Source organism: Nipponia nippon, unplaced genomic scaffold, assembly GCF_047370975.1.
Source record: "Nipponia nippon isolate SJK-2023a ecotype South Korea unplaced genomic scaffold, ASM4737097v1 scaffold_3, whole genome shotgun sequence".
NCBI classification, from domain to species: Eukaryota; Metazoa; Chordata; class Aves; order Pelecaniformes; family Threskiornithidae; genus Nipponia; species Nipponia nippon.
Window position 1 is genome coordinate 13,971,224 of NW_028262347.1, and position 26,432 is coordinate 13,997,655.

The following is a 26,432-nucleotide window of genomic DNA, read 5'->3' on the forward strand; positions in this document are numbered from 1 at the left end:
TTTAAAGAGACAAAAACAGTGATTTTTCACATCAGCAGAATTGTCAGGGGAAAAAAAAAATATATATCTGAATTTATGCTTTTTATGGAAATTAAAAATGAAGAGGAACCTTCATAATCCTGTTTTTACTGCCACTTTTTAAGAAAGAACCTGGTGTTTTAGCTTAAAATAATCTTCAAGTTTCAGTTTTCAGTGTTTTTACCGAAGTGACAAAACTTTTCATTATTCTGGAAAACCAGAAAGTGAACTTAAAGTAATATCCTTTTTAAGTCACAAATATGTATTTTCCTCCACAGTTCAAGGTTACACTTAGAATTCTCCAAAGTAAGATGAAGACTCTGCAATTCATTACCAAATATATGCTCACAGAAATCCTGAAACAAATTTGCTAGGTAAGTGAAGAAAGATCATTTTATCAAGCTGCATAGGTTGAATATCAACATATCTCGTTAACGCTTTCAGTTACATTACTCCTTAAAGGAACGTAAACTTTGGGCTCTTTGCTAAGATCAAAAACAGCACAAACCTTAGCTTTTTGTTACTACTTAGTTTTTACGTAGTACACAGGCATCCTATAAAAATTAACTGGAACAGAACTCATGGAAGTCAAGTAGTTAAACATGATTTGCTTGTATAGTATATGCAAGTAAAATATAAATTGGCTACAGTTTCTGAAGTAATCAGTTGTCATGATATTCAGGTATTAAAAGTAATATAGGTTCTGCTTTGGGGTTTTTAATATCTTTTCTTTTCTGTTTTTAAGTGCACCATTTCAAAAAATGTTGCAAACCCCACAGTTATTATGCAGTTAATTCCTGCTATGTAAAAAGTTTCATAGCAGGGTCAGTTATGAGCATTCAGGAGACACTAACAGAAACAAACTGTAAGTTCATGCCTCCCACTGCAAGCACCTGGGAAGCTACTGCAGACAAAAATTGCCTCCCAAAATTACCCTTCTCATGATTAAACACTTTTCACAGCTGTTGTGATATTAGTTGTTGAAATGGAACAAAGCATTGCTAAAGAAAACATAGCCATAAGTGAGACTAACCTGTAATAAATCATTTCTTAATATAAGATGCCAATTAAAATGACAGGTATTCTGTAAAACAGACTGTCAACCTTCATGTTTTTGCAGGACAGCTCTACACTTATTTTTATTTACTGACAGTTGCTTTTCAGAAAAATAAACAGTCACTTCAAATCTGACAAGTGTAAGTTTGCAAGAAAGGCTTAAATCATTCATTCTTAACACTTATATGAGAATGCAAGTGCTTTTATTTCACTGAAAATATGACAATTTTCACAATTAACATAACATACTCAGGTTATGAAGTAGGTCTTATGTTTTACAGTAGTTTGTGTCATATGTTTTCACTAAGATGAATAAACTCAGTTTCTTCCATAAAGAGACTAATTGTAACCATTTACAGTTGCCAACTTAACGAATAGTGTAAATGAACTGGTTTACCAGAATACTTGTCTGGTAAGCCAGTTCTACTTCTTGAACACTAGGATACCAAATCTTCAAGAATTACAAAATCTTGAGCTCACTTCTAAAAGTACATTTCTATCTTGACCCTTGAATATATTACATACAATTCCCCCATGCAGAAGTTCTCCAAGCAAAAAGACAACGCAACTCGATTTAATCAAGAACATTCCACATTTTTCATATCTATGTCAATTCTAAAAAGAGTAACTTTTTACAAGCTAGAGTAAGAACCTTTGGGCAAAAAAAATAAATCAAGAAGTTGTTGTCATTCTTGCTTTATTTTTATTTGGCAATACAAGTATATGAACAGGCATCAGAAATATCTTTTAACATTGTAAAACCCTCTTGACAATATATGGAAGTATAGGGCACACATCCTTTACACAAAAGAAGCTAATTAGAGGAATTGGGGGCTGGGGGGGTTGACAAGTTTGATTCAGTTTGTCGTCATATTTTCAGTTGGGGTACACAGTGAAATTCTCCCAGAAGCTTTCTACTTGTTAACACATGCTATTGAAGACCATCACACACCTTTGGCTAACCAAGAACATACATAAAAGACAAGTAAAGAGTTTCACTACTCTTTTCTTATATACTAAGCTTTTAACATCACTTCTAAACTTGATGATTTACATACATACAGAGTCAGCACCTAAAAGAGCAAAGATATTTTCATGACTTTCCTCCATTGTGTCATTTTAGAGACCTTTGAGAAACCATTAAAGTTGAGACCAGAAGTGATCATATACTTACATTTTGAAATTCAAGTAATAATGTTCTAATGAAGTAATCTGTTCTTGCTTGCTCAGCTTCCTAAACATGAGAAAACAGTAAAGAATTGGGAAAAAAAGATCAATATGCAGCATACAGGATATAACTAAAAACCTGAACTTTAAACTCAGGTGCCTATTTTTTAATTTACTGGTTTTATATCTACAATTTCCCCAAAAGATGGGCAAATCAAAACATTGATTTTAAAACAGTGGCAACATAGCTTGCTACACAAGATATCCGTGAAAGATGTTACTTTTACTTAAAATAAAAATGTGAGTTTTCAAACCAATAAGTGTCTAGCCTGGTTCTGTCTAGCTCCTACTTGTTAGAGTATTTCAAAGTACTACTTTTGCTTTATTTCTCCATACATTTATTTAATTTACAGATTGCCTCCCATAGCCTTCCTTCTATAATGCTTCTGCTGCATAAACTTCAGCCTCTTATCACTCTATCCTGTGACACCTCCTTTCATTTTTTCCCCTTCTATTATTTTCAATTAAGGGTGCATCTGAATGGATCATTGTAATTATCTTGGTTGTGGCCGAAAAGCATAACTTCTAGGCTCCCAGAATTTTTCAAGTCTGCCTTTGGAACATCAAGGAAAGTTTATACTGTAGACACCAAACAATGTTACTGTACTTAAAATATCAGTAATATCACAATTTGAAGATGCCTTTAAAAGCTTAGCATTACAGCTTCCCACAGTGAATTTAGGAGACTGCATATATGCTTTAATGTGTTCCCATCTGCTAATGGGAATTTGCCATTTTCCATCAAGACGACAATTGCAACACCTTGCAGGTTTAAAGGAGACAGCGCATAGCTAGCAGGTCATACATTCTCAGCTGTAGCTGAGAAGTCAATTACAACATACACATAATTCCTTTTCAGAAATACTTGCCAGGTATGTGACCATCACCCGCTAGAAGGAAAACCCACAAAATACCATAAACGCACAAGCCAATTTTTAAATCAATTTAAGGTAGGAAAAGGGTACTGAGAATCTTTATAGACTAAAGTTTTTAAGTATAGGCTTTCCTGACAAGATGAACTTGAAGTGTACTTAATTCTTGGTAAACTATTTCAAAGTAGGATTAAGAATAGCTCGATAAACTGGCATGCTAGCTCTTTCTGAACACCTTAAAGCACTTCAGCCAGAAAATAGCAGCAATGCCTGTCCAAACCCACGTAATTTTGAGTTAAGGTGAAGAAAAAAACAGCTTTGAGATCAATTTGGAATTGATCAATTCCACCGCTTTAGAGTAAGAGAAAAGCTAAGACCTATCATGAACTCCACTGTAAAAAGTTCACAGTAAGATCATTTATACTGACGACAGTTCTACTCAACACTTTAATGCCAGGTTTCATTCATATCCTAATAGTAACTAACAGAACATAATAGAACCTGATTAACCTACCGGGTGACAAGATTAAAAATAATGACACAAAGAAGTGTTTTCTTCCAACAACACAATGATGTGAATGTCAGAAAGAATAAGTGACAAAAAACAAAACCCAAACCAAAAAAACCTGTCAAATTCACCATGGACTGCATTATAAAAATATTGATAATCCAGGGGCAACACCCAATTAAGGAAGCCCTGCTAGTCCATCACTAGAAGCCAACAAGTACAAGAAGGATCATCCTATAGGCAGCTTATTTTCTATTCTCTTCCCTTAATTAGGCTGTCATTGAACACAGTGTGATAGGCTGGATGGTCCTTGGCGTCATCTAGAAGTGAAGGCTATGTGATCACATCTCCAAGAGCTAGAAGTTGGACAAACAGGCCACCAATGTGTTTTAAGCAAGAAGGAATAAAGATACATAAACAGGTGTGTACTAAGGCAAGCGGATACTATCCCACACCTAAGGAATGCCGATCATACTGATTTGGGTGGCTATGCTCCCACACACTGTATCCCCACCCGTACCCTGAAAACCTCACAATTAATGAAGTCAATTTCTGCTATGTAAGTGGTCCCCTTTTTTGTGAAACGGTAATTGCACCATGACTACTTTTACTGTCCAGCTTTCTCTACCAAGGAAAGATGATTGCAAAAACCCACTGGGTTATACTCTTGTGTGATGCTGAGATGACAGGTGCCGAAAGAACGATTACTTTCAATTCCCTGCTGTGTTTGGTGTAGGAGATATCCACAGTCCCTCTTCCTGCCTATTAATCTGCCAGAAAGCCTTACATTACCATTTATGAGCAAGTATCAAAACTGAAAGAGGCTGTAGTAGTTATGCTCAGAGATCAGAACTCCTGATAACACTGACACAACATGCAATGGAAACATTCAGGTTTCCTCCATCTTTCTGGAATCACGGCTTACTTGACAGGTACCCCCCAGGAATTCTTCAGGAAAAGATGCAGACATCATGGTGATCTGCTACTCATTTTTGGTTTGATTTTAAAAGCAACAATAGAAGCAAAGGAAGTATTTTCAAATAAACCTGTATTTATTACCAACAGAAACAAGTTAAAAAAAAAATTAGGAGTTGAGTTTCCATTTTCTTTAGTCATGCTAATTAACTTTATGTAACTTAAAGAAAAGATCCTATTCCAGTGTTACTTTCATTTCTCATGCACATCCAGAACACACAAGTCATAATGGAGAGAAACAACTGCATGAATATTATTTGATTTCTGGAGTACAGTACAGACATTCAAAACTACCTCATGTAAAGCTAAAGAAATGATACATAAAAAGATACACAGGTTCCCTACTTTTAAAAAAAATGAAAAAAATTGTGGAGGATTCAAAAAAACACACAGCTTAGGTACACACATTGTTTTCCATTGCATTCCTTTGAGAGTCTTCATGTAAAATTTGGTACCGAACAATTAAAAAAAGCATTTGTTTCTTAATACAAACTGTTGAACAGTTACTTTAAGTTACAAAAGCATTAAATCCTTCAAAATTAATTTATAAAGCTTTATACTTACACAAGAAACACGAAATGGTCCAAAAGTTACCGCTGCTTCTCCATACAGAGGCCAGTAACGTTCACATTTTTTCTGTTAAAGCAAAGAATCCTAATTTAATTCATGTGTAGTACTGAAAGATGATGATTAACAGAGCAGAGAAAATTATAATCTCGAGTGCTTTATTCTCTCTCTTATTCGCTGCTTTTCCTTAACATCTGCCCACTGGTGCCTTGCTGGACTTCTTTTAAGATAGTAAAATGTCTTTTCTTTTGGATACCAAAAGAAAAACAAAACAAAAACCCAGATGACCAATAAGTACAGCCAAAAGACACTTTGAAAATTAGGATGTGAACTTCGTGACTGCCTACGTATGCGCAAGCACGCATCATACAGAGGGAAGCAATGAGCGCTAATTTAGTTTTTGTGAAAGCTTGGAGTTCACAATTCTGGACCACATTTTTTCTTCCTTCTCAGGTCATAAGAATGTTTTTTCAGCTGTATCAATTGACAGGAAATTCTGAAGGACTCAGGATTTTCATAGTTGGCCTATGTCCCACAAAGAGTAAGATTTTTTTCCATAGTGACATGACCAGAAAACAGACCATTGGTACAGTTCTGTATACAAACATGTATATTCCACTGAGATAACTCCTAAATAATAATGTAACACAATTACAGAACAAAAAAAAAAAAAAAAGCAGTCACATTCACTATTTTCTATGCATGCAAATATAAGGATAGGCATTCTCATTCAATCTGGCAGATTATTTTTACAGTTACGGATTTGGCATATGAAGCTTCACAGGTATTGGTATATTGCCCTGCATGGGCAATGCTTATTTAGTTTTGTATTTGGTATACGTACCCTTCCCATTTCAAATTCTCGACAGGCCATTACAATTATCTGAAAAAGAAAAAAAGATGGTCGAAGTTAGCTGGTTTTAGACTACTTAAGTTCACTAACGCTTTACTGCTTGCTTCTATCTGGGCAGGTACTGATACACCTTAATTGGTTCCTACTGAAGAGGCTAATTAATACTATTTTCCTACCTGCAGATGCATGCTCTTTTAATTTTAAAATAGCACCCAAGTTTTATCCCGCACAAAATAATCCACAATGCTAATACTACATTTTAAGGCTACTTAATTTGAATTCACTGTAATCCTGTAAAAATACCTTATTTAATTATTCAGGCTGGCTGTAAAGTCTAAACTTAATCATAAAAATATAGAACCATTTGCCAACTGGAAGAAACATAGCTATATTTGCTTAAAATGACATAGACTAAGGTGCAAAAACCTATTTAAAAAAAACTAGAATCAAATTTCCTAGGTGAAACTAGTTCAGATACATTAATGTGAATAGCACAATAAAAATGCACCAACAAGTAAGCTATTTGTTACAATAAGTAACCATGATTTAACTGTCTGATAAAACAAAAAAAAAGTATTTTCAGAAATAATTTGTTGAACATATCCAATTTTAACAGTACTTAAAAATTAACTCCTGACAATAGCTGTTTAAACAGATGTAGACTATATAAACCAAGAAGTAATCCAAAATTAGCATAAATAGAAAGGTAGGCTTTTTTTTGTTTCACATGCTGCTTCTGCATCTGATTTTGTCAGTCCACATGAAGTCAGAGTTGCAAGGTCTCCTACAGCACAGATGTAACCAAGCACCAACCTACTCATAAATATGCATGATTTCACATTCATTCAATAAAATTATTACTTTGAATTTACATTATTAAATTGAATAAATAATATTAATGATACATAGAATTCTATTTAAACTACAAAAACAAGATTTGAGAAGTAAATGGACTAAATCACTGTCAACATTTTTAATAATAATAGCCAGCTCAGGCAAAAGTTACACAATCACTGTGCCATGAAATAAGATAATACCCAATTTTGGTTTTTAAGTAGGTACTTACGGCAACATTGTATTCCCATATCATCCTCCAGAAGTCTATTACTGTATTTGCTAATGGTCCCTGGGTAGCAACATATGCTTTTGGCCCATGTACTCCCTAGGATTGCACGAAAGAACCATTAGCGTTTATAAAGAAAATTTATCTGCACTTAATAAAGAAAGCTTTAGGTTATAATCATGTAAAATTAGAATATCTTTTTTTTTTGATCCAACAGGAAGGGTGAATATAAAATATGAATCCCATTTACATTAGTGGGAATTTTCCTGGTTTCAAGGGGGCCCAAGATTATAAAAGCTACTGTGCTGCCAGAGACTGTAACAGAAAATATTAAGCTCCTGTATGTTCAGATTCTGAAGATTCCCTTTAAGCGTGCATTTTCTTCATTAGTCAAACATTTAATGATGAAAATTTGAAAGTCTTCCTGCCAAAAAGCATCCCCTTGAACAAATTTAAGTTCCCCCCTCCCAGCAATATCACATTTCAAAAAACCAAAATTTTAAAATTTGTTTTATGTAAAGCCTGAAGACATTTACATTCAGCTTTTTAAGCTAAACATTCAAGAAGAGAGATTTATAGGAACACCTGTTTCTGAATAAGCATTACTATGTAGAAGCAGCATCAGAATAAGGCTACAAGGAAAATCCAAGATATTCACGCTTTGAAACAAGAGTATAACAGGTTTTTAGCCAAATTCTGGCTTCTCTAAAGTGGTTAGATATAATTCCATTGCCACACTTCTGCCATGAATTATGCAAGAGGTGCATATTAATATACACAATTTGTCAATCACCTCATTTCTTATCCCTAAAAACAGCTTCTCAAAATCTGGTATTTTTAACAGTCTCAACTGTTAAAAAAAATCGTATCTGAATTTTCCTACGGTATAAAGTTCCAGTTTGGTTACCTGTCACTTTAAAATGAGGTACTTTATGTTATACTTACACACTTAGAGTAATATTAAAACTTAAAAAATTGCTTTGTAAATGGCATCATGTTTGCAAATGTATTCAAGCCATACTAAAAGAAAATCTTCTCTCACAGCTTTAAACTCTTATCTCAGACTATAATATTAAAACTGCACTGATATGAAATAAAAGCTTAAAAAGAACTTAAGAACTTCTAAGGCAGTAACACATACCTTAATAAAGTTTGCATTGATGTAGTCTGAATCTTGTGGGGGAGTTTTTAAGGTGAGTTTAACCCGGCTATGATCAACTAAAAGAAGAATTTTTCTTTTTAAACAATAATTGCAACACATGTAAATCAATATGTAACAGTACATATAATATATATAGTACATATAATACGTACAGAAGATATTAAGCATTGCAGAATGTTTCCCAAAGATAAGTCACACAAGCAAGTCACTCAATTTAATTTATGGGTAAACCAACTCAGGTAGGGATAAGCAGAGTACCTTCCTACTGCTATGTGCTTCTGATGCTCGAGTTTACAGAGTACCAACTACTGGAACTCCAAGAGCGCTTCATTACAAAGAGGCAAAATTCAATTGATCAGAAGTAATCAAAACTGTAGTTACACAAGATTAACACAGACCACGACGGTCAGAATTACAGGCACTGTAATTACTGTGTCCATTTCCAGAAAGCAGAAAGAATAAAACACCAGTGCATAGTTAAAGCAGCTGGCAGGTCTTAAAGTCTCTGCCAAGGAGGAGTCCATCAGGTGAAACGAACATGAAACATGCACTGAGGTTTATTGCTCAGGCACAGCCTGACCTCTGTCCCCCAAACACCGGGCTAAGCGCTTTGCTGGGGCACTTCTAAACCAGAAGCAGCAGATTCCTTCCTTTTGGGGGTTTTGACATTTGAAGTTTCTGCCTCAATCATCACTGACTCTCTGAGAAAGCTTCTTATAAAACCAGCAGATATTTGGAGACCAAAATACTCAACAGTCTTAAAAACAGCCTTTATTACTTGTTGACAGAATAAACTGAACATCTTGGAATTCTTTTTGGCATCGAAAAAAAATTAAGTGCATTTTTAATACAGAAACAACTTGATGATTCTTATTAAGAAGGACGGTAGGTGGTTGGCAGGTTCACCAGTCCTTCCAGCTCTTGTTGATGCCAACACTTCCTACCTAGCACGTAAAAATAATTTAAACTATGTCTACAATATAGGCTGTTTTAGTTAATTTAGTATTGCAATAAATTGGAAATCCAGATTAAAAAAAAAAGTCTTCAAACTGGGGAACAGGAGTATCTACAGAAACAGCATCTGATCAAGCAATTTCTGTTATTTTCTCCTCCCAGGGTCAATTCCTCAACCACAGAACAGCTGCTAAAACTTTTATTAGAGCTAATCAAGAAAAAACATAAAGAATGAGTCTATTAAAAAGAGGAAATATGGTTGTTTGGGGTTTTTTTTGTCAAAACATCACTGGTAATAAAACAGGGAACCATGCCCACAAGTAGTACATGCTAAGAGTTATTTCTATACAGAAAGCTCTTCCAAAAAGCTTCCAAGATATTTGCTTCCAAGATCATGAAATTTTCTGACAGAGTCCTGATAACATGCAAAAAATGTTTGTGTTACCATGTAATGCTTCCTAAAAAAGCCCAAGTGTAGATTACAAGACATTTAGATCAGAGATCTAAAGGCATCACACTCTCACATAAAAGGCCTAGAGAAACACTTAAAACATATTACACTGTATTACACTCATACATATAATGTAAAAGCAAGTAATGCTTCATAAGCATGCAATGGTGTCACAGACTTAATACTAAAAATTATTTTTAAATGGTGGATCAGACCAATTAAAGTGGTAGGCTAACGAGGGCTCCTATCCTCCCAGCACAGTAGATCCAAAATTCTAGAGCAGTTTCCAAATGTCAACATTTCCAGCCTGCCTGTATCTGTCACAGCTCAGCAACTTCAGAGTTTTAGGTCTGGAATAGAATTCTCCAAGAAAAATTCCATTGCAGGTTCCAGGTTCAGCAGATTAAGTGCTTGGATATTTATATATAGTTTAAAGGCTCAGTTCACAATTACTAATTGGTGTTTTCAGGTAACGAGTGAACACCATGTTTCATTTAGCTATCATTTAGGATGGCTTAGTAAACCGTAATGTGACCACGCACACATCTTTTACTCTGAAGTCAGTACTGAGTTAGTATTGAGATACTGATCTCTCTGGTAGCAGTAGCAATTTCTGATAAATATAGCACTAATCTCCAATTAAGTTACATTTGTAAGTTCTTTTATGGATTTATAAGAGAGGCAAAATATCATCCCCCTTCCTCCTCCAAAACATCTAGCTTTCATTTCTGTCAAGCTGGTCTCCCATCACTTTACTGCTGGAACCTTTGGATGTTTGAAGATATTCTTGCTTTAACTGAAAATATGCCTTCAGTTTTCCTCAATGTCAGCTTTGAGGTTTGCTCATTTTCCCCACTGTGATCTGTGTACCCTTTCAGATTCCAGTGACTCAGTTTTTGGTTTTATCTAGATGAAAGAAAAGCCCATCTACCACTCTAGTTGCACCCATTCACTACTCCACTAGCTATTAAGTGTCTCATCGATTCAGCCTAGGTGCTACCAAGATTTTGGTATATTGTTCATGATCTACCAAAATGCCAGCACGGAAACTCTTAATAATAAGACAACAATAACAACTTCCCCTCTCTTTTTCACTCCATCCATTAAATACGTTTCCTCCCAACTAAAAACAACAGAACAAACACAAAACCCCCAATGATATTTAGCTATTTTGCTGCCGTTGAGCTTAGCACCACACTACTCTTCAACATGCGAGCTACGTTATGCATATATCCTCCAGCAAGATTTGAATACATTCGCCTTTCCTTCCTTGCAGCAGCGAGCACTATGCCCACCTTGTTAAACAACCTAGGGCCTGTGGCTTTAGGGCAAAGTTTACTGCTGGAAGTGTTGCTCCAAGTGCTGATAAACTGTAAAAATTCCAGCACTAGAAAAACAGAGCACACAGGTATACAACAAATCTGAAACACACAGTAATTCACTGGAGTTTATTACTAGAACACATGTTGAAAATGAAAGCTAATGATGCTTAAGACCATTTTCAACATCAAATTGGTTTGTCCTAACACTTCTGAGAAAGCTAAGCAGAGTAAAATGTATCTGTTGCTAATCTTCTGCGATATGAGAAACGGCATTTGTCAGAAGACTATCCTTTAATCTCACTGTTAGCTTGTCACATTGAGAAGCACTCAGTAAGCAGTAAGAGCTGCTGAAATACGTGGCCTCACGAGCTACAAAAAGTGAGCTTGTAACAGGCAGTCTTGTCACTACAGATCACTGATCTGTTATGTCCACACATTTGTGGTTTTAAAATCTAAATTCCGCTCTGGCTCGTTTTCTGTGTTTGTACATTAAACAATTTCATTTGGGCTATAGAAAAATACAAACCAAAGATAATCCGGCACTAAAAGTTCTCTAACACTGTTTGCAGGATACAAACAAGCAAAAAAGATCTATTTTACTTCAAACCACAAAGCCAGGTTCCTTAAGGCTCCTTAAAATTTCATCTAGAGTTTATGCTGACATTTGTTTGTTTTCTACTATGAATCACATGCTCCTAAGGAAAAAAATGCAGTTAAGCACCTAGTAAAGTTCTAGACTATTCCAAGCTAAAGTGAAAATGTCAGCTTGGTAGACATTTCATCTTTAGGCGATAGCTGTCCTAATAAAATATACAAATGTTCACTTACTTTGCCTTCCAATTTAAAAATAAAGATTTTATGAGAGTATTCTTTCAGCAAATTATCTCCAATTTTGCCTTTCAGAAATAGCTAAATAGTAACATTCAAAATACATTAAGAATAACAAGCACTTGCCTTTGTCTTCTATTAACACATAAATCACACTTACATGGCAGTATATCTTTGTATCTATTCTTTTTAACATTTTCTTCTTTTTCTCCAGTGGCTGTTGGGTAGATCTTCTCTGTTCTGTATTTTGTTGATAATCTTCTTAACCTCTGAAATAAAACATTTATGTTATATTTTCAAGTCTCGAGATAACAGAGACATCACTAGGTATTAGCTTCACTGATGAAGTATAAGAAGAATATTCACTACGATGAAGTTTAAAAATCTAATTATCCAGTACTTTTAGGTCATCAGTAGTTTACAGCCAAGTTGAAACCAGCTCTATACATCATGAGACATGGAACTTCGGAAAAGCCCCTACAGCAGCAGTATGGAATACAGCTGTATTTTATTTAGGAAATACACTGCCCTGATAGGGAGTAACAACTGCATTAAGAATACCTGTGAGAAACAGAAAAACCTGTTATTGCTCAGAATACCTGGAGGAAGAGGACAGAGCAGGCTGGCTCAGGATCAGCTGTCGGCAGCTGATACTTTGCTCTGAAACACGTGGCTTCCAACACACTGACAAGTGAACAGAAAGCAAAATCTCACTTTCAACAGGCATCGACTCCTAACGGCCAACTCCTGTTGAGTTTCAAGCACACCCAGAGAAAGAAGGTCCCTGCCTCTCAGGTACAAGGCACTTGCAATTAACATGAGTGACAGGACGTCTGCTGTATTCACAATAACATGGCATTTTTTCCCCTCCATCTATTTCAAATCCTAGAAATTTGAAACAGTCAAAACCTCTAATAACAAAATCCAGCCCATGCCTTCCAGCAACCTCGGAAATAACAAGAGCAATACAGCTTTTATCATCCCACTCAAATTAGGCCTTTGCAACCTTAAAACTGAGTAGGAAGAAAATATATAAATTCTCTTTGAAAAAAATCAAATACAAGAACAGCCAGTAGTGCTTGTTATTTTAGATTGTGTAGACATCCAGATTTAATAAGGAACCTGAAGAACTCAAGATAGTTAACTCCGGCTTCCAGCTAAAGCTAGGTGGCTGCAAAACCAGCCATTCTATTGACACTGTCATGGTGGTGGTATACAAGATGATCAAGCAGAAAACAGAGAACGTAGCTTCAAAGTAGTTTAGTATCTCCATTGAGTGGTATTCTGTGCAGGTAGAAGGACAGAGGTTGTTCATGTTCCCCTCCCTCCACCTTTGATGCTTGATTATCATCCTTGAAGACCCAAATTGTTCATGGCTTCCTTTCTTTTGGGGAAGGGGGGGAATGGGGGAGGTTGGTTGTTAGTTAAAAATATAAATCTTGTTTATGACTGACTATGCAACAACATATAGGCAGAAGGACATCGTAAATAAGACAATTTGGTTGGAAAGCCAGTTTTCTTCTTGAATTCGTCTGAAACTACTAAAACAGTTGGGAGACTCACTGCAAACTTCAATTTTTAAAAAAAGAAGGAAAAATGAATTGGCAACTCAAGCCCTCCAATAATTCTTCCAGAAAAAAAGCAAAAGAAAAAAAAAAGACACAAAATTTAGCTGTATGTAGCTTCTGCTACATACAGAAAAACACTCTCATAACATTTTTCTGGATATAGTGAAAATCCAACAAATTTTATATGCAAGTGTGGATAAAAGTTTCCGCTAATTTAGTTGAATAATATGCATCTAATAATCCATAGAAGTGGCGTTTACAGAGCAAAAACCAATGGCAAGGTAAAATTAAAAACAAGCAAACCAGTTTTCAGACATATTTCCAAGGACTTTATCACAGATTAAATCACTGAACGCTAAAAAGAGTAACAGAACTAGCACACAGGGTGTTTGGGGTTTTTTTTTTTCTTAAAGTGCATTGCTCTTGAAAAACTTGCAATGCCAGTCAATGAAGAAAAAACAGTAAATATTTGGAGGTGGGACGGTAAATCTCTGACCACACAGTGACTGAGGTGCTAAATGTATATCTGAAAACATTGCTACGATGAAGAATAGGAAGACTGAATTCTTGAAAAGACATGGAAACAGTTATAGGAAGCTTCCATGCAGACTACACTCATCTTCGCAACACTAAAAAATTCACAACATAACCTGTATATATAGCAGGCAGAGAAACCTGGTTTGTAACATGGTACAGACATAATGAATACCACTTCACATGGGAGACATTGTCCTATGTAACATTGCCCTTACCTATACCAAAATAAAAAACACTGCCTGTGCTAAGACTGGACACAACCAGGAGTCTAGAAACAGCAAAATAAATATACGTACTTTAGCTATATCAGCTAAGAATTGCAAGACTGAGAAATAGTTTGAAATAGGCTATAAGCCTCCAATTCAGGGGGATTAAAAAAAAAAGGCAAAGAGAAAAAATGGTACTTGCCAAGCACAGCCGCTAATATGTTTTTGTATATTGTTCCGCATCTCAACCTGGTTGTGAGTTTTGGGAGATTTTTTTGTCCATCTGACTGATTTTTATGGGACAAATGCCATGACTCTGCTTAGAAAAAGTAACAGAAAAGTTTAGAGAAAAAAGGACCTCTAAAAACCATGAGTAGAAGCAGAAGTTATTTTGCATGAAAAAGGATACACTTGAGGAAGTGATACAGGAAAAAGGTTAGGTATCACAAAGCACCGCAGGAAGATGATCCTTTTTGCTTTAGCCCATTTTAAAGGCATGCAAGAAAAAAAAAAAAAAGAAAAAAAAAACCCCAGACACTTTCACAGGTACAACTTGGACCTACCGTAAGCCAAAAAGGCTGGAGTAACTAGTACCAGCTTTCATTTTCTAGAAAGTGATGCTATGAGAATTCAGCATTACCATCTTCCCTGCATGGTTCAATAGCTGTACAATCTGCTAAACAGACTAGAGAGTAGGATTAACATAGCCCAGCTCCAAGGCAGAGACTGGAAATGAAATACAGGTTGATTTTAACACACATCTGTTCCTACAGTACTTTAGGATCCATGCTTTTAATGCATGTTTGTCAGCTGTTCTGTGACACAGGCAACAGAAGATAAGTAAGTACAGTCCTGAGAGCAATCAAAGAGTAGTACTCTTTATGATTTGTAGTAGTATCTGCTACATCGAATAATATCTACTTCATGTTTGGAAGAGAAAGAATTGACTAAAGAGTAAAGAAAGAATTCTAAAAACTGAGCTTTGAATAAACTACCACAGGAATGGAAAAGTGCCAGACTCAGCAGACGATTTCGCCCTACACGCAACAGAAAATTTCTGCAGAAAGCTATTGCAATGTGCGCACACAGTCTGCTGTAGGACGCAAGAGATTCAGTGCTTCCTAGGTTACAGCCTAGAGCGACCAGAAGGAGGAGAATGTACTTAATAGCAGAATGGGGGTAATGACAGGGCAGAAGAAGAATTTTGTTCAGGCTATGGTAAGTTGATAAGATAGCCAGTAAGATCCGTCACAGTCCAGTTTCATGCTAATTCATAATAAACAACTGTCTACAGTACAAAGCAGCACTCATTTGGGTTAAGTCAGTAAACTGCCAAGTCGCTTCCCAGAAGATACTCGGATGCCAACAGCAGGGACATTAGAGATCCAGCCTGGTGCCTCTGCAGATAACAGTGGACGCTTCCGTGACGCTTGCATATTCACTGGAACTGCTATTCTGGTACCACAAAAATCTTCATTTATATATTCTTTTAAGAACAAAATGGTCAAAAAGCAAGTGTATGTTCATGATTCATCATACTTAAAGAACTACATTCACAAGGCCGTAAGTTCCATTCTCATTAGAAAAGCTCGAGTTTAATTCTGCTTATTCACTGCGTGACAGAAGTGGTTTGTGGGATGGTGACAAACACTTACCACATGTGACAGTGGGAAGATGAGCCTTTGAAACAATTTGAGTTTCAGAAACATACTTCCAACTTCCACGGTGGTTTTACAGTCTGCACTACAAATCTACTTCAGCGTTTTTACAAAAAGACAAACCAGCTTTTCAAACCCAGCATGTGGAATCCTACCATACTAAGAACAACTTAGTCCAATCAGTTCAGGAAACACAGATCTCTGACTTTTGCAGTCAATCTATTTCATCTATTTAACACTTTAGAAAGCCTGTAAAGACACACTGCTTAACATCACAGAAATGTTGTTTGTGGATTAAAGAAAATATTTGTACTGCCTATTAAGATTTGATGAACTCACTTTAAAAGCCTGAACCTTATTTAAGATACAAAAGTTCTTGTGACTCCTTTCCAGGCTTCTTTTCAAGGAAAGCACAACAAATATTTCACCAGGGCTTCACTTAAAGTCCTCAAATTGTCTCCCAAGCCTTATCTGACATTTCTGATGGTCAGAACATCAGTTAGTAAAACAGTGATATTTTGTTGAATCTGCTTTTTGACCATACCTGAGGAGCAGTACATATCACAGTGTCAAACATCAGCTGCTAGAATACTCCACGGCACCCATGGTTCATTTGCTATGTGACAGCAGGCAACAGCAACAGGCTTAGGAAGCTCTGTGGGGCCAGCTATGGCAGCAGAGTCGTGAGATAACACCAATCACACAAGAACATATTTTGTTTTGCAAAATTTGCCTAAATGCATTAAGAAGTACTCGAAGAACTGAAAACTAAAGAAAAGCTTCCATAGAAGTTACCTTAAAGATCAAAGCATAAAAGAAGATACTAGGAAACACTTTAAAAATGTTGTATTAATGCACTCATTTCATGAAATAAGACAGCTATTTCTATCATAAGCTTGACATTGCATTGTTCTCACTAGCAGCAGGGGAAGAAAAGCACATGAATTATGTTCAACTGTGCTCTCATCCTAATAATTCAGATAAAAATTACCAGGGCAGAATAAATTTCCTAGTACTTTTATACAGTGAGAAAAATGTACCTGTAAGGAGCAATGTGAACTAAACTACCACAAAAATTTCAAACTAACCATCTTCTGGTTATCTATGGTCCGATTACACAGGTTTCAGATTCTGTACCAATACTATGAACACAGAGATGCCTTTGTCAGTAGACAGCTCAAGTGCAGACTCAGATACATCACTGCTCAAGTGGGGCTCTGACTTTCTACAACTGCTTTGGTTCCAGAAGTATTTTAGCTTAAAGTCCCTGCAAATCCAACTGGAGTTTCCCTATACCACTTTCTTATCACTGAGGGCTCTGGGAAACACCAAGACAAGCTGATGTTAATAAACTCAGCTGGAGGGTGGACTATTCTGAGTCAGGGGTGCCTTTGCAGCTCCAGGTTGCAATGGCAAGGAATAAATGAACACAGCGAGCTGGGTTTCCTTTAGTCACTCTGCCAGAACAAGAGCTGCGTGGGGAGAGTTGGGCACAGTGCAGCTTCGCCCCAAGTTTCTGGGGAAGTCAGGTCCAGTTGGGCTGAATCAACACTGAACTGTCCCACGTGGGATAGCACTGGTTATCTCATTCCCCTGTTAAGTAGCACAAATAATGCAGAGTTTAATATAATTTCAGACCTCATACTTGCATTTAAGTTCCCCAACTATCCCTGCAGTTTACATTTGTACATTAAATGCTTTGCATCTGTTGTTGCAAACAAACACAGCATGAAAACATGAAAAGACCTACATGCAAGATAATGTCCAAAGAGTCTAAGCTGACAATTAAAATTAAAGTTATCATACAAATACTTAGTACATATATATGAAATTACAGATAAAACTAATTTTTGAGAGTATCCCTTTCACCACTGTGCCTCAGGAGTATTTGTGAAACAGCATACACTTGCGACACAGTCAATCTTTCCCCAGATATTCCTGTCAGCTTTCAAACAACAATTATTTTTAAGAATTCCTAGCCCTCATGATGGAAGGAAAAAGCCTTCCCAAACACTAGCGAAGCATAAACAATGAAAGGAGAATGATCCAGTTCTGTAGAAGAAAAGCTTCACCGTATCTCAACATTCATAGATGGCTTTGGCTGCAAGGAACAGGGTAGCAGTCTGGATTTAACCTATTTCTCTGAAATAAGGCCCTCAGAGGAGATGGCAAGCTGAATTGATAGAAAGAACGAGATATAAGGAGGAGGAGTTTTCACTACCTTGGCATTCTCTTCTAGCAACACCTCCTAACTCTTGAGCTCTAGGTGCTCCAAGAGAATCTCTGCTGAAGAGATTAACAGACGAGCCTGATAACTACAGTCCCTCGGGAGCTCCATCTTCTGTGTTTCATAGCAGGACAATGGACGGGCCTAAAAACCCCACTGCGTTCAAGGAAGCTTGTGCGAACCACAAATGAAAAATCCCTCCAAAATTACCCAGGGAACCAAGAACAGCATCGTTTCAGTATTAGACGGTATAGCGTATTCTGTAACATCTTAACTCTGTTTGGTATTTTCTCAGGGAAGAGGAGAATTCATGTTATTGCATTAATTGGAGATCTATATCCAATAAAGAAGCATCAGTCAATGAAGACAATGCTGGTAGGTCCTCATGCAAAGAAGGCCACATGGCAGTACTGAAAGGAGCCAGCTAAGGAGTACATCCTGCTTTCTTCACTATCGTACATTAAAACTGGGAACAGGAAAAAAAACCAAAACAAAAAAAAACACACAAGAGCACACTCTCAAGAATTAGGTGCTGCCAGAGTAAGACCAACGTTTTCCATCTTTCCAAACCTATATTTTCCCTAACAAAAATGTTAGAACCAGGCATGTCTCCCACACTGCTAATAACTAAAGATAACTTTACACAGACGTATTATCAAAATGTGGGCTGACTGCTTCAAAAGTCTCCTTTTCTCTCCCTCATTTCTGAAACTATTTTTATACTATCTGCACATTAATCCCAGCCTAAATTAGCAGTACTGTCAATCACAGTTGCAGCTAATTTATGTTCAGCATAATAGTTAAGCAATATACCTACTGCCAGTAATGGGCTACTTTTACAAGGATGGAGAATACTGAAGAGATCTATGGTCTGCTGATGAGCAAGTACATAAACAGACAAAGCAAAATATTAAATTACTAAAGCATAATCAAGTTTTAGTTAATAAGTTACTAATGTATGTTCTAAGGTATTTTAGAAAGCTCTGCAGCATACTTATTACACATGCAAGAACTGGGATTATAACTTTCTGTCTCTGAACGATACTGTTTTTTAGCCCACTCAATTTATTGCAGAGACTACTATGAACACCTTACATCAAGTGAAAATGTAGCAGTGACAGTTATAGGCTATGAGTGAAGAACACGAAAATTTCTGTTAGTCTGAAACCATCTGATTAGAAAATTAACTGCTTTGGGTTGAAGGCTGGGAAGCATGTCTTGATGCAAAAACAGAAAAGGCATTTAAAATTAGCACATGCTACAAATAATAGGCTTCTTAACAGCGTTAAGGAAATTCAGGAACAATTCTTGATAATTCAAAACAGAAATAAGCCTTAGATATTTTGCAACAAGATGATTTTCAGACCCACCAATATAAACACAAACAGCATAAGGAAGCAACGCACTTAAAGAAATAAGCAAGGAAACAAAACTAATGACCAGGGAACCCCCCTGCTTAAAAGCATAATTTCCAGGTTACTGGATTCACTATTTTCCTCTTATTCCTTCAGTCCCAGATTTTGGTGGTTTTGTGCATGCTGACAGCACAAGTATATTAAAAAGCATGGCATTTAATCTTGATCTTCCCTTTAAGTCTTTCTTTGAACATATACAGCTCTTATTCATCTTACCTTGCTATGTGATTAAAAGGGAAGATGCTCCTCAAGAAAGCTATGGCAAATAATTTTTAGGAGAATGTTTTTACAACACTAGTTGATGAAATGTTTCAACAGAATCAATCAACATATCTGCAAAAAATCCAGCAGCTTGTTACTGAAGAAAACAGCTACTAAATGCAGTAAAAAATTCAGCTGTGGCATATAAAATATGCCATCTTCATATTTAAGCCTTCAAATTTAAGCAATCTCCTCACTGACTGATTTTTCACAAGTAGTTGACCTTTCAAGCCAAGATGGTAACTAAAGACCTGAGTTGTCCTTCATACAATTTTCTGCAATTTTTCGAGACAAATAACACCATTCATTTTAGGGCAAATGAACAGCGATTGTTTCTTATGTGAAAAAGAATTACTAATATCTAAAAATTTTTAAACTCTTAAAATTTGCAGCGTAACTATGCATGCCAATCTACCGAATACAAAATATCTTGAAATAAGGAAGCAAAAGACCGTTTTCCCCACCTCCAGACCTTTTTGTCACAACACTGTAGATAACTGTATTAGTAGCTCTTGTACAATTTTACTGCCAGCATTTCACCAGTTTTGCTGGTTTGTTCAAGAACAAACATATTTGGCATATTCATGCCTCATTTAGGTTGAATCTGCATTCAGGTCAGAGTCAGAAACTTAAGGTCTTATCATAAGATGGCTATAAAGAACTTGCAAAAAGTCAGACTTAGTCCCCTTTTCATTACATGCATATTTCCTTTGTAGCAGGAAACTACTGTACCATCGCCTAACAAGGGTACAAGGTACGCATAGCCCTTCCACCTTCAGCGGCTTCCTACAGAATAGGGTTTAGGCACATGTTGGGGACAACAGGAAAGGTTATGTATTGTAGCTGTTCTCGGAGATGCCATCTATACATGCAATCAATTCAGGCAAAACAAAACTGCGTATCTCACCCTAGACGATGACAGCCTTCAGAATCTCTGGGGGAATTCAGCAACACCACAATAACAGGTTGGTTGGAAGTATGCACAAACACCTTGAATCCAGAGTGTCTTACTATAAGGCATCTAAAATCAAGAGGAAGATTACTCAGTCCTGTTACGGTCCCAATGATTTGAGCCGCTCAGTAAGGCAGTAACCAGAAGTGGCATCACTGATATTCAGCAGAGATTTAGCCTTAAATTAAAAGATGTAGAGAACAGTTTAAGTGGCCACCTCATCTCTCATCTTCATCTGCAAAAGCAAGCAGAAGTAAACCTGCAACACCAACACTGCCGTAGCAGAGCTCTGCTGAAAAGCTTTGCCAGGAGCAAGTATGAGACAGGTAGGCTGAACCTTCCACTCTGATGCTGGAAGTGGGCTTTGTTCCTTTGTTTTAAAACCAAAAACTGGTTACAGGTCCAGGTAAATTTCCTCTCAAGAGCCACCCTTTGACTCATCCAGGAGAGGTGACCACACTACAGTCCACAATCCAGACAGACTAGCTCTGAAGTCAAACGAATTTTGTCATCCTGGATGTGACGCTGACACTGTCAGTGCAACATCTGAATTGAGCGAAGATTTCTACAGTGTGCCCTTCACCTGAAATAGAGATGAAAGTAAATACTTGTCCTACCTCACTTACACCAGATTTAAAGTTTCTCAGGGATGTCAAAACCCAACAGCTATGATGCAATAAAAACAGGTACCAAAGTAATAGCAGCCCCAGGATCAGCCCATGGAAGCATAGAAGAAATTCTCTAAAGGCAAGATAAGACTTTTTGCACAAAGAACACCCCAAAGGTAAGAGTTTTTATTCCAGCTCAATCAGGCCGCTAAAAGGAATGTAAGCTATGCTTTTTTCAGGGCCACATGAGAGGGGCTGGGTCAGTCACTGCTGGTTATGACTACAGCTCTTCGGTTTCAGTGCTCGTGCCTTCACCAGTCAAAAGCACCCTGTGACAAGCATTCAAAGGAGGAGCTGTAGAGCCAATACAGGTTGGGTACAATTCATACAAATAAGCAGCATAAGGATCTAAACAGGTATCAGCTAAGCCTCTGTCTCTTAAGAATATTTAGTTTGTTTAACCATGTCAATTCTCCCTGAGAAATTTCATAATCTATTACCACCAAAACTTTCTTCTCCCCACAGTCTTTACCATTCCCTTGCTTGTGGAATGAGGCATTAAGTTCCACGGAGAATATATTTTGCTTTTGTTTCTGCTCAGCACTAAAAAAAGAAAAAAAAAAAAACCACCAAAGTTCTTCTCCCTCTTCCTTCACAAGATGCAAAACTCTTCTTCTTTTCCCACGCCTTGGAACACATTTCCTTGAGGTCAGTGTTTGTTTTCAGCCCAATTCATACTAGGTGGAAAAAAAAGCACCACAACTGAAACAGGAAACACTGAGCTTTCACTCCAACAGAAGTAAACTAGAATTTCCTACCTGCTGGTCCCCCATTACCAAAGCTGCCATAAATAAAGGCACAGGAGAGTAGTCTTAAAGCCTTTTAATAAATCTGCACCCCCCCGCAAAAAAAGTCCGCTATAGCTGTTACGTCCTGCCTCCCAAAGGCATCATGGCTTTTTGACAGCTAGGTCTTGCCGATTTATCTGAAACAGAGACCCTGCCCTGTAAGACTTTCACTGAGAATGATTTTAAGCTGAAAAGCTGGAGCCCAACAAATGCTCTGGGTAAAAAACATAGCTGTTTGTGCAGTCAAGAAACATTGCAACTGAGATCTGGTTTTGGGTCCAAATTACCTTAAAGAAACATCTCTAGAACTCAAAGGTGCTGTTCCTTTCAGTTACGCGACATCCGTTAGCATACAGACGAATCGCTATGTGATGACATGGGTTCAGTGTTAAATATGCTGATGTTGGACAGGCAAGCAATTCCAATAAAAATACACCAGTTTTATCTTTCCCCAGACATCTAGCTTTTTTTTTTTTTTCAGAAGCAGGCTTGACCCTTGTATAGAAATACAGTATCTGTAGAGAATTTCAGTAGTTTAGAACCCCCAGTATTCAGCAGGCAAGATTAGGATACTGCTAATATAGTTACGTTAGTTCATAATTGGCAAATAGAACACCCACAAGGTTTTAATGACTATTCCCCCTCCAAAAAACCACAATCTAAAACATTTCCAGACATAAACACAAAAAAGAAAACTTCTGACAAGCACTGAATCAGTACTTCCATGCAGTAATGTATACACAGGGAATATATAAGGGAATGTAAAGGGAAAGAGAAGTTATCAAATAGAAAATACATTTCCACTAACTGGAGAAAACATGCTTACAACTATTTTCACCCCTTCTTTGAGGCTGAGTCTGGAAGCCAAGGAATGTGCTAGTTATAAAGAGGCCATTTATGATGAAGTTCAATAGCATTTTAAGAGCCAGAAAGAAGTAGCCTCATTAAAGATACAAACTTGTATTAAGATTTCAACTGTAATAACCCTAGCTCATAACCAGCAAAATATTTATGGATAGGCAAAAGAATTTTGTGTCATAACTATTTGTATTTGTAGTATCTGTCAATTTTTCCCTAACAGATGTGTCCCTGTCAGTTCAAAAGCACACACCTTCCAATCAGATTATGCCAATTCTGGTTCCAAAAAGAGATAGAACAGGGAATGCAATGGCCAGCAAAGTTCTCATAATTCCAGCAGAAAGAGCTATAAAGCAACTACTCAAACAAAACCAAAACAGCAATGGCGAGTACAGAAACAAAGTTCTTCATAAGCGTGATTTTAGATTATTCCACTCCATTAAAGTTTTTGTTTTAATGGCTGAACATTCAGGAATTAGAAGTAACACTGCTAAATACCTGAACAATATAAACTCTACCATTTAGTTTGTTTCTGCTGAATTTAAAAACAAAATCCTTAAACCTTCTCCACACATGCTATATCGTATGCAATTCTCTTCTACAAAAGTAATATAGGCATATACGCAGCATCTTCTACAACCTTGTAGTACTACCACGCACACAGAAAGTGTTTCTTATTTTCCTTATATTTTGTTCAACGAGCTCCTTCAAAAAAAGGAAAAGGCTGTGGTTTTTCTCTAATATAACAATTTCAAATATATTGTTTGACATACATTTTTTCCATGATGAGGGTGGTGAAACACTGGAACAGGTTGCCCAGAGAGGTGGTAGATGCCCCATCCTTGGAAACATTCAAGGCCAGGCTGGATGGGGCTCTGAGCAACCTGATCTAGTTGTAGATGTCCCTGCTCATTGCAGGGGGGTTGGACTAGATGGCCTTTAAAGCTTCCTTCCATCCCAAAGCATTCTGCAGTTCTATGATTAACACTCGAAGTTCCATGGTACCCTTAATCACAAGTATTCTCAGGCCATGCAAACCCAAAAGTGACTAGCAAAAGAAATACTTGTCTCTTCTGCAGCCCTATATCATAGTTTTGTTAGAACATCCAGAGACAAGAATACTACAGTGAAGTTACTAAAAAGTAAATGAAAATACTGTTTTAATCAAATGGTTTGAAGCTTAACATTTTGAAATCATGAACATTTTAGAGGAAAATCTTAATTCTGAAGACTTGTAAAAGCTCGCATCAAACTGAAGAGTCAAGTAACATGTATCGTGTATGTCCTCTTTTAAAACCAGCGCTGAGAACCTAAATCCCTGATACTTCTATAATAAAGCCTTTATATACATTTTATTGCCTTTTGTACACCAAAGCTGCAAGTCAAACTTTAAATTAATTTCCAAACAGTTTGTTGGATGCGTTTATTACATTTATAATGTAATTACTTCTGACATTCTTCCATTTTGAAGAGCAGAGAAATGTTTACCTCATATGAAGTATATACTCAATCATATAAAGGTTTCTAAAGTAGCCTCTCACTGATGTTTGTACCCTGCAGGCTATGTTTGTTACACAGCTAATTTGCAAAATACAGTCCTTCTACAGTGCCAAATTTCAACAAATAAAAAAGTACTAAAGTCAACTGGTAAAATGAATCTGGTTCAGGCAAGTGCCTTGTCAATCAAGGTGCTGATAAATTTAAAATAACCCTCAACTGTCATCACTTTAAAAAGCTGAATATTTACAATCCAGAACACAGAAGTCGATAGTTTGTTTGGTAAACAGAGAACCCTCATTAAGTTTTTTCTATCTGAAATACAAACAACTTTATTCAATGCCCCCAGGTTCTAGATGATAGATTTACTTCCAGGTATTTCAGAAACGCACAGGAATACCTTCAGATCCAGCCTCAAGATCCTTATCTATAATTCTCATCTATGTGGAATAAATGACAAAGTAATAAGACTCCACTTCCTTTCTTGGGAAAGGAAGCTGTTCTAATCTGAGCTTCAAGCAAGTACTTGATATGGTGCCAATTCAAAAGAAGAGTATGTGAATTTTCACAAGAATTCAGGCAAGACAAGAGTCTCTTTAGACTGTTTCTAAAAGGAAAAAAATTGAAAAAAAAAAAGCATCATCTGACTGGAGAAATTTCACAAGTGGAGTTTCTCAAAAAACTTCCCAGGCCCATCAGGCATTTTCCTTCATGACTTCTCATGAAAAGCAGAGCACGCTAACAGACGTTTGATGACAAAACTAGAAAACAATCAATAAGAAGGGAAGGTGGGAATGTTACACAAAGCAAGCAGGCAGACTTTCAGGGTAAAAGAAATAAGACTAAACTTAAAAAATGCCAAATAAAGTTGTATACTAAAAGCTGACAGTGAAGGAGACACAAATGCAAATTAACTAAGTGACAGCTAGTAAGTGTTTGCAGTAGTCATCAAGGAAATAAAGACACCGGATATTTACTGATAAACTGGCTGTATTCAGTAGCAAGTCCAGCATGCTGGGATATTTCTAGAGATCAAACAATAAAAATTGTCAACAGCCAACAGGAGAAAACAGTTATTTTTCTTCGTTCTTAATTAAAATAATGGGTCAATTGAAGCTGTGATTTTTCTTTTTTGGAGGACTGTATGTTCTTACTTTTCTTCATGGTCTGATACTAATAAAACTGATTCAACCTGAAATTACTGAAGTTTTCCTCTTACGACAAAGATTCATATTCTACTTCATCTATTGCTTGCATTGCATGAGTGCTCTTTAGCACAGAACAAGTGTTAGTAGCCTTTACATTTTATTTTCTGGTATTTCATATAAAACATGAATTCAATTTTATGTTAATGTTTTTAGTTGTGATAGTCTGGTTCTACTTGAGGATACTTTCGCTATAACCAAAGAATGCTAGCACACCATAAAATAATCTTAGCATCTTTCAGCGAAAAATTCCGTATTCTCTCTGGACAAGGAAGCAATATTTTCCTTTTTAAAGGCTGTCACCAAACATTTAAGTCTAACACCCTCATTCTAAGCACTGTCAGTCTACACTTTCTCTGACTCTTCCACTGTTAAATGAGGCCTGAAAGACTTCCTCTGATTTTAAGCCATAAGTTAAGTGCCTTGAAACTGTCTCTTGTTTTAACTTCATTTAGAAAGTTACTAGATGGTCAACAAATCCAAAACCAGTACATTATTGTTTAACGAACACTAGTGCAGAATAACTTAAACCCTCAGAGATCAAAGAGTAATCTGCAACAATGGCATTAACTGCTCACAGGCACAAGGATTTACTCGGTACACGTCAACTGTCTCTGATAGCAGAAGATGCCATGCTTAACTATTAAACTATAAAGTTTTAGGCAGTGTTTATTTTCTTTGATAAAGAAATCTGGATTTTATTCATTCAAATGAAATGCCTAATTTTGTCTTTAAA

General features: G+C 36.6%; 1 protein-coding gene across 1 annotated transcript in view; it reads right to left on the reverse strand.

The window, feature by feature from the left end:
* Window positions 1-26,432, reverse strand: part of PTPN12 (protein tyrosine phosphatase non-receptor type 12) — an 83,289-nt gene that overhangs the window by 37,146 nt on the left and 19,711 nt on the right. The window contains exons 2-7 of the mRNA XM_087765328.1: window positions 12,017-12,125; window positions 8,281-8,357; window positions 7,143-7,238; window positions 6,068-6,106; window positions 5,221-5,292; window positions 2,249-2,308 (exon numbers count right to left, since the gene is read on the reverse strand). Of these exons, the coding sequence (XP_087621454.1) occupies window positions 2,249-2,308; window positions 5,221-5,292; window positions 6,068-6,106; window positions 7,143-7,238; window positions 8,281-8,357; window positions 12,017-12,125 (453 nt within the window). The remainder of the gene's footprint in view (window positions 1-2,248; window positions 2,309-5,220; window positions 5,293-6,067; window positions 6,107-7,142; window positions 7,239-8,280; window positions 8,358-12,016; window positions 12,126-26,432) is intronic.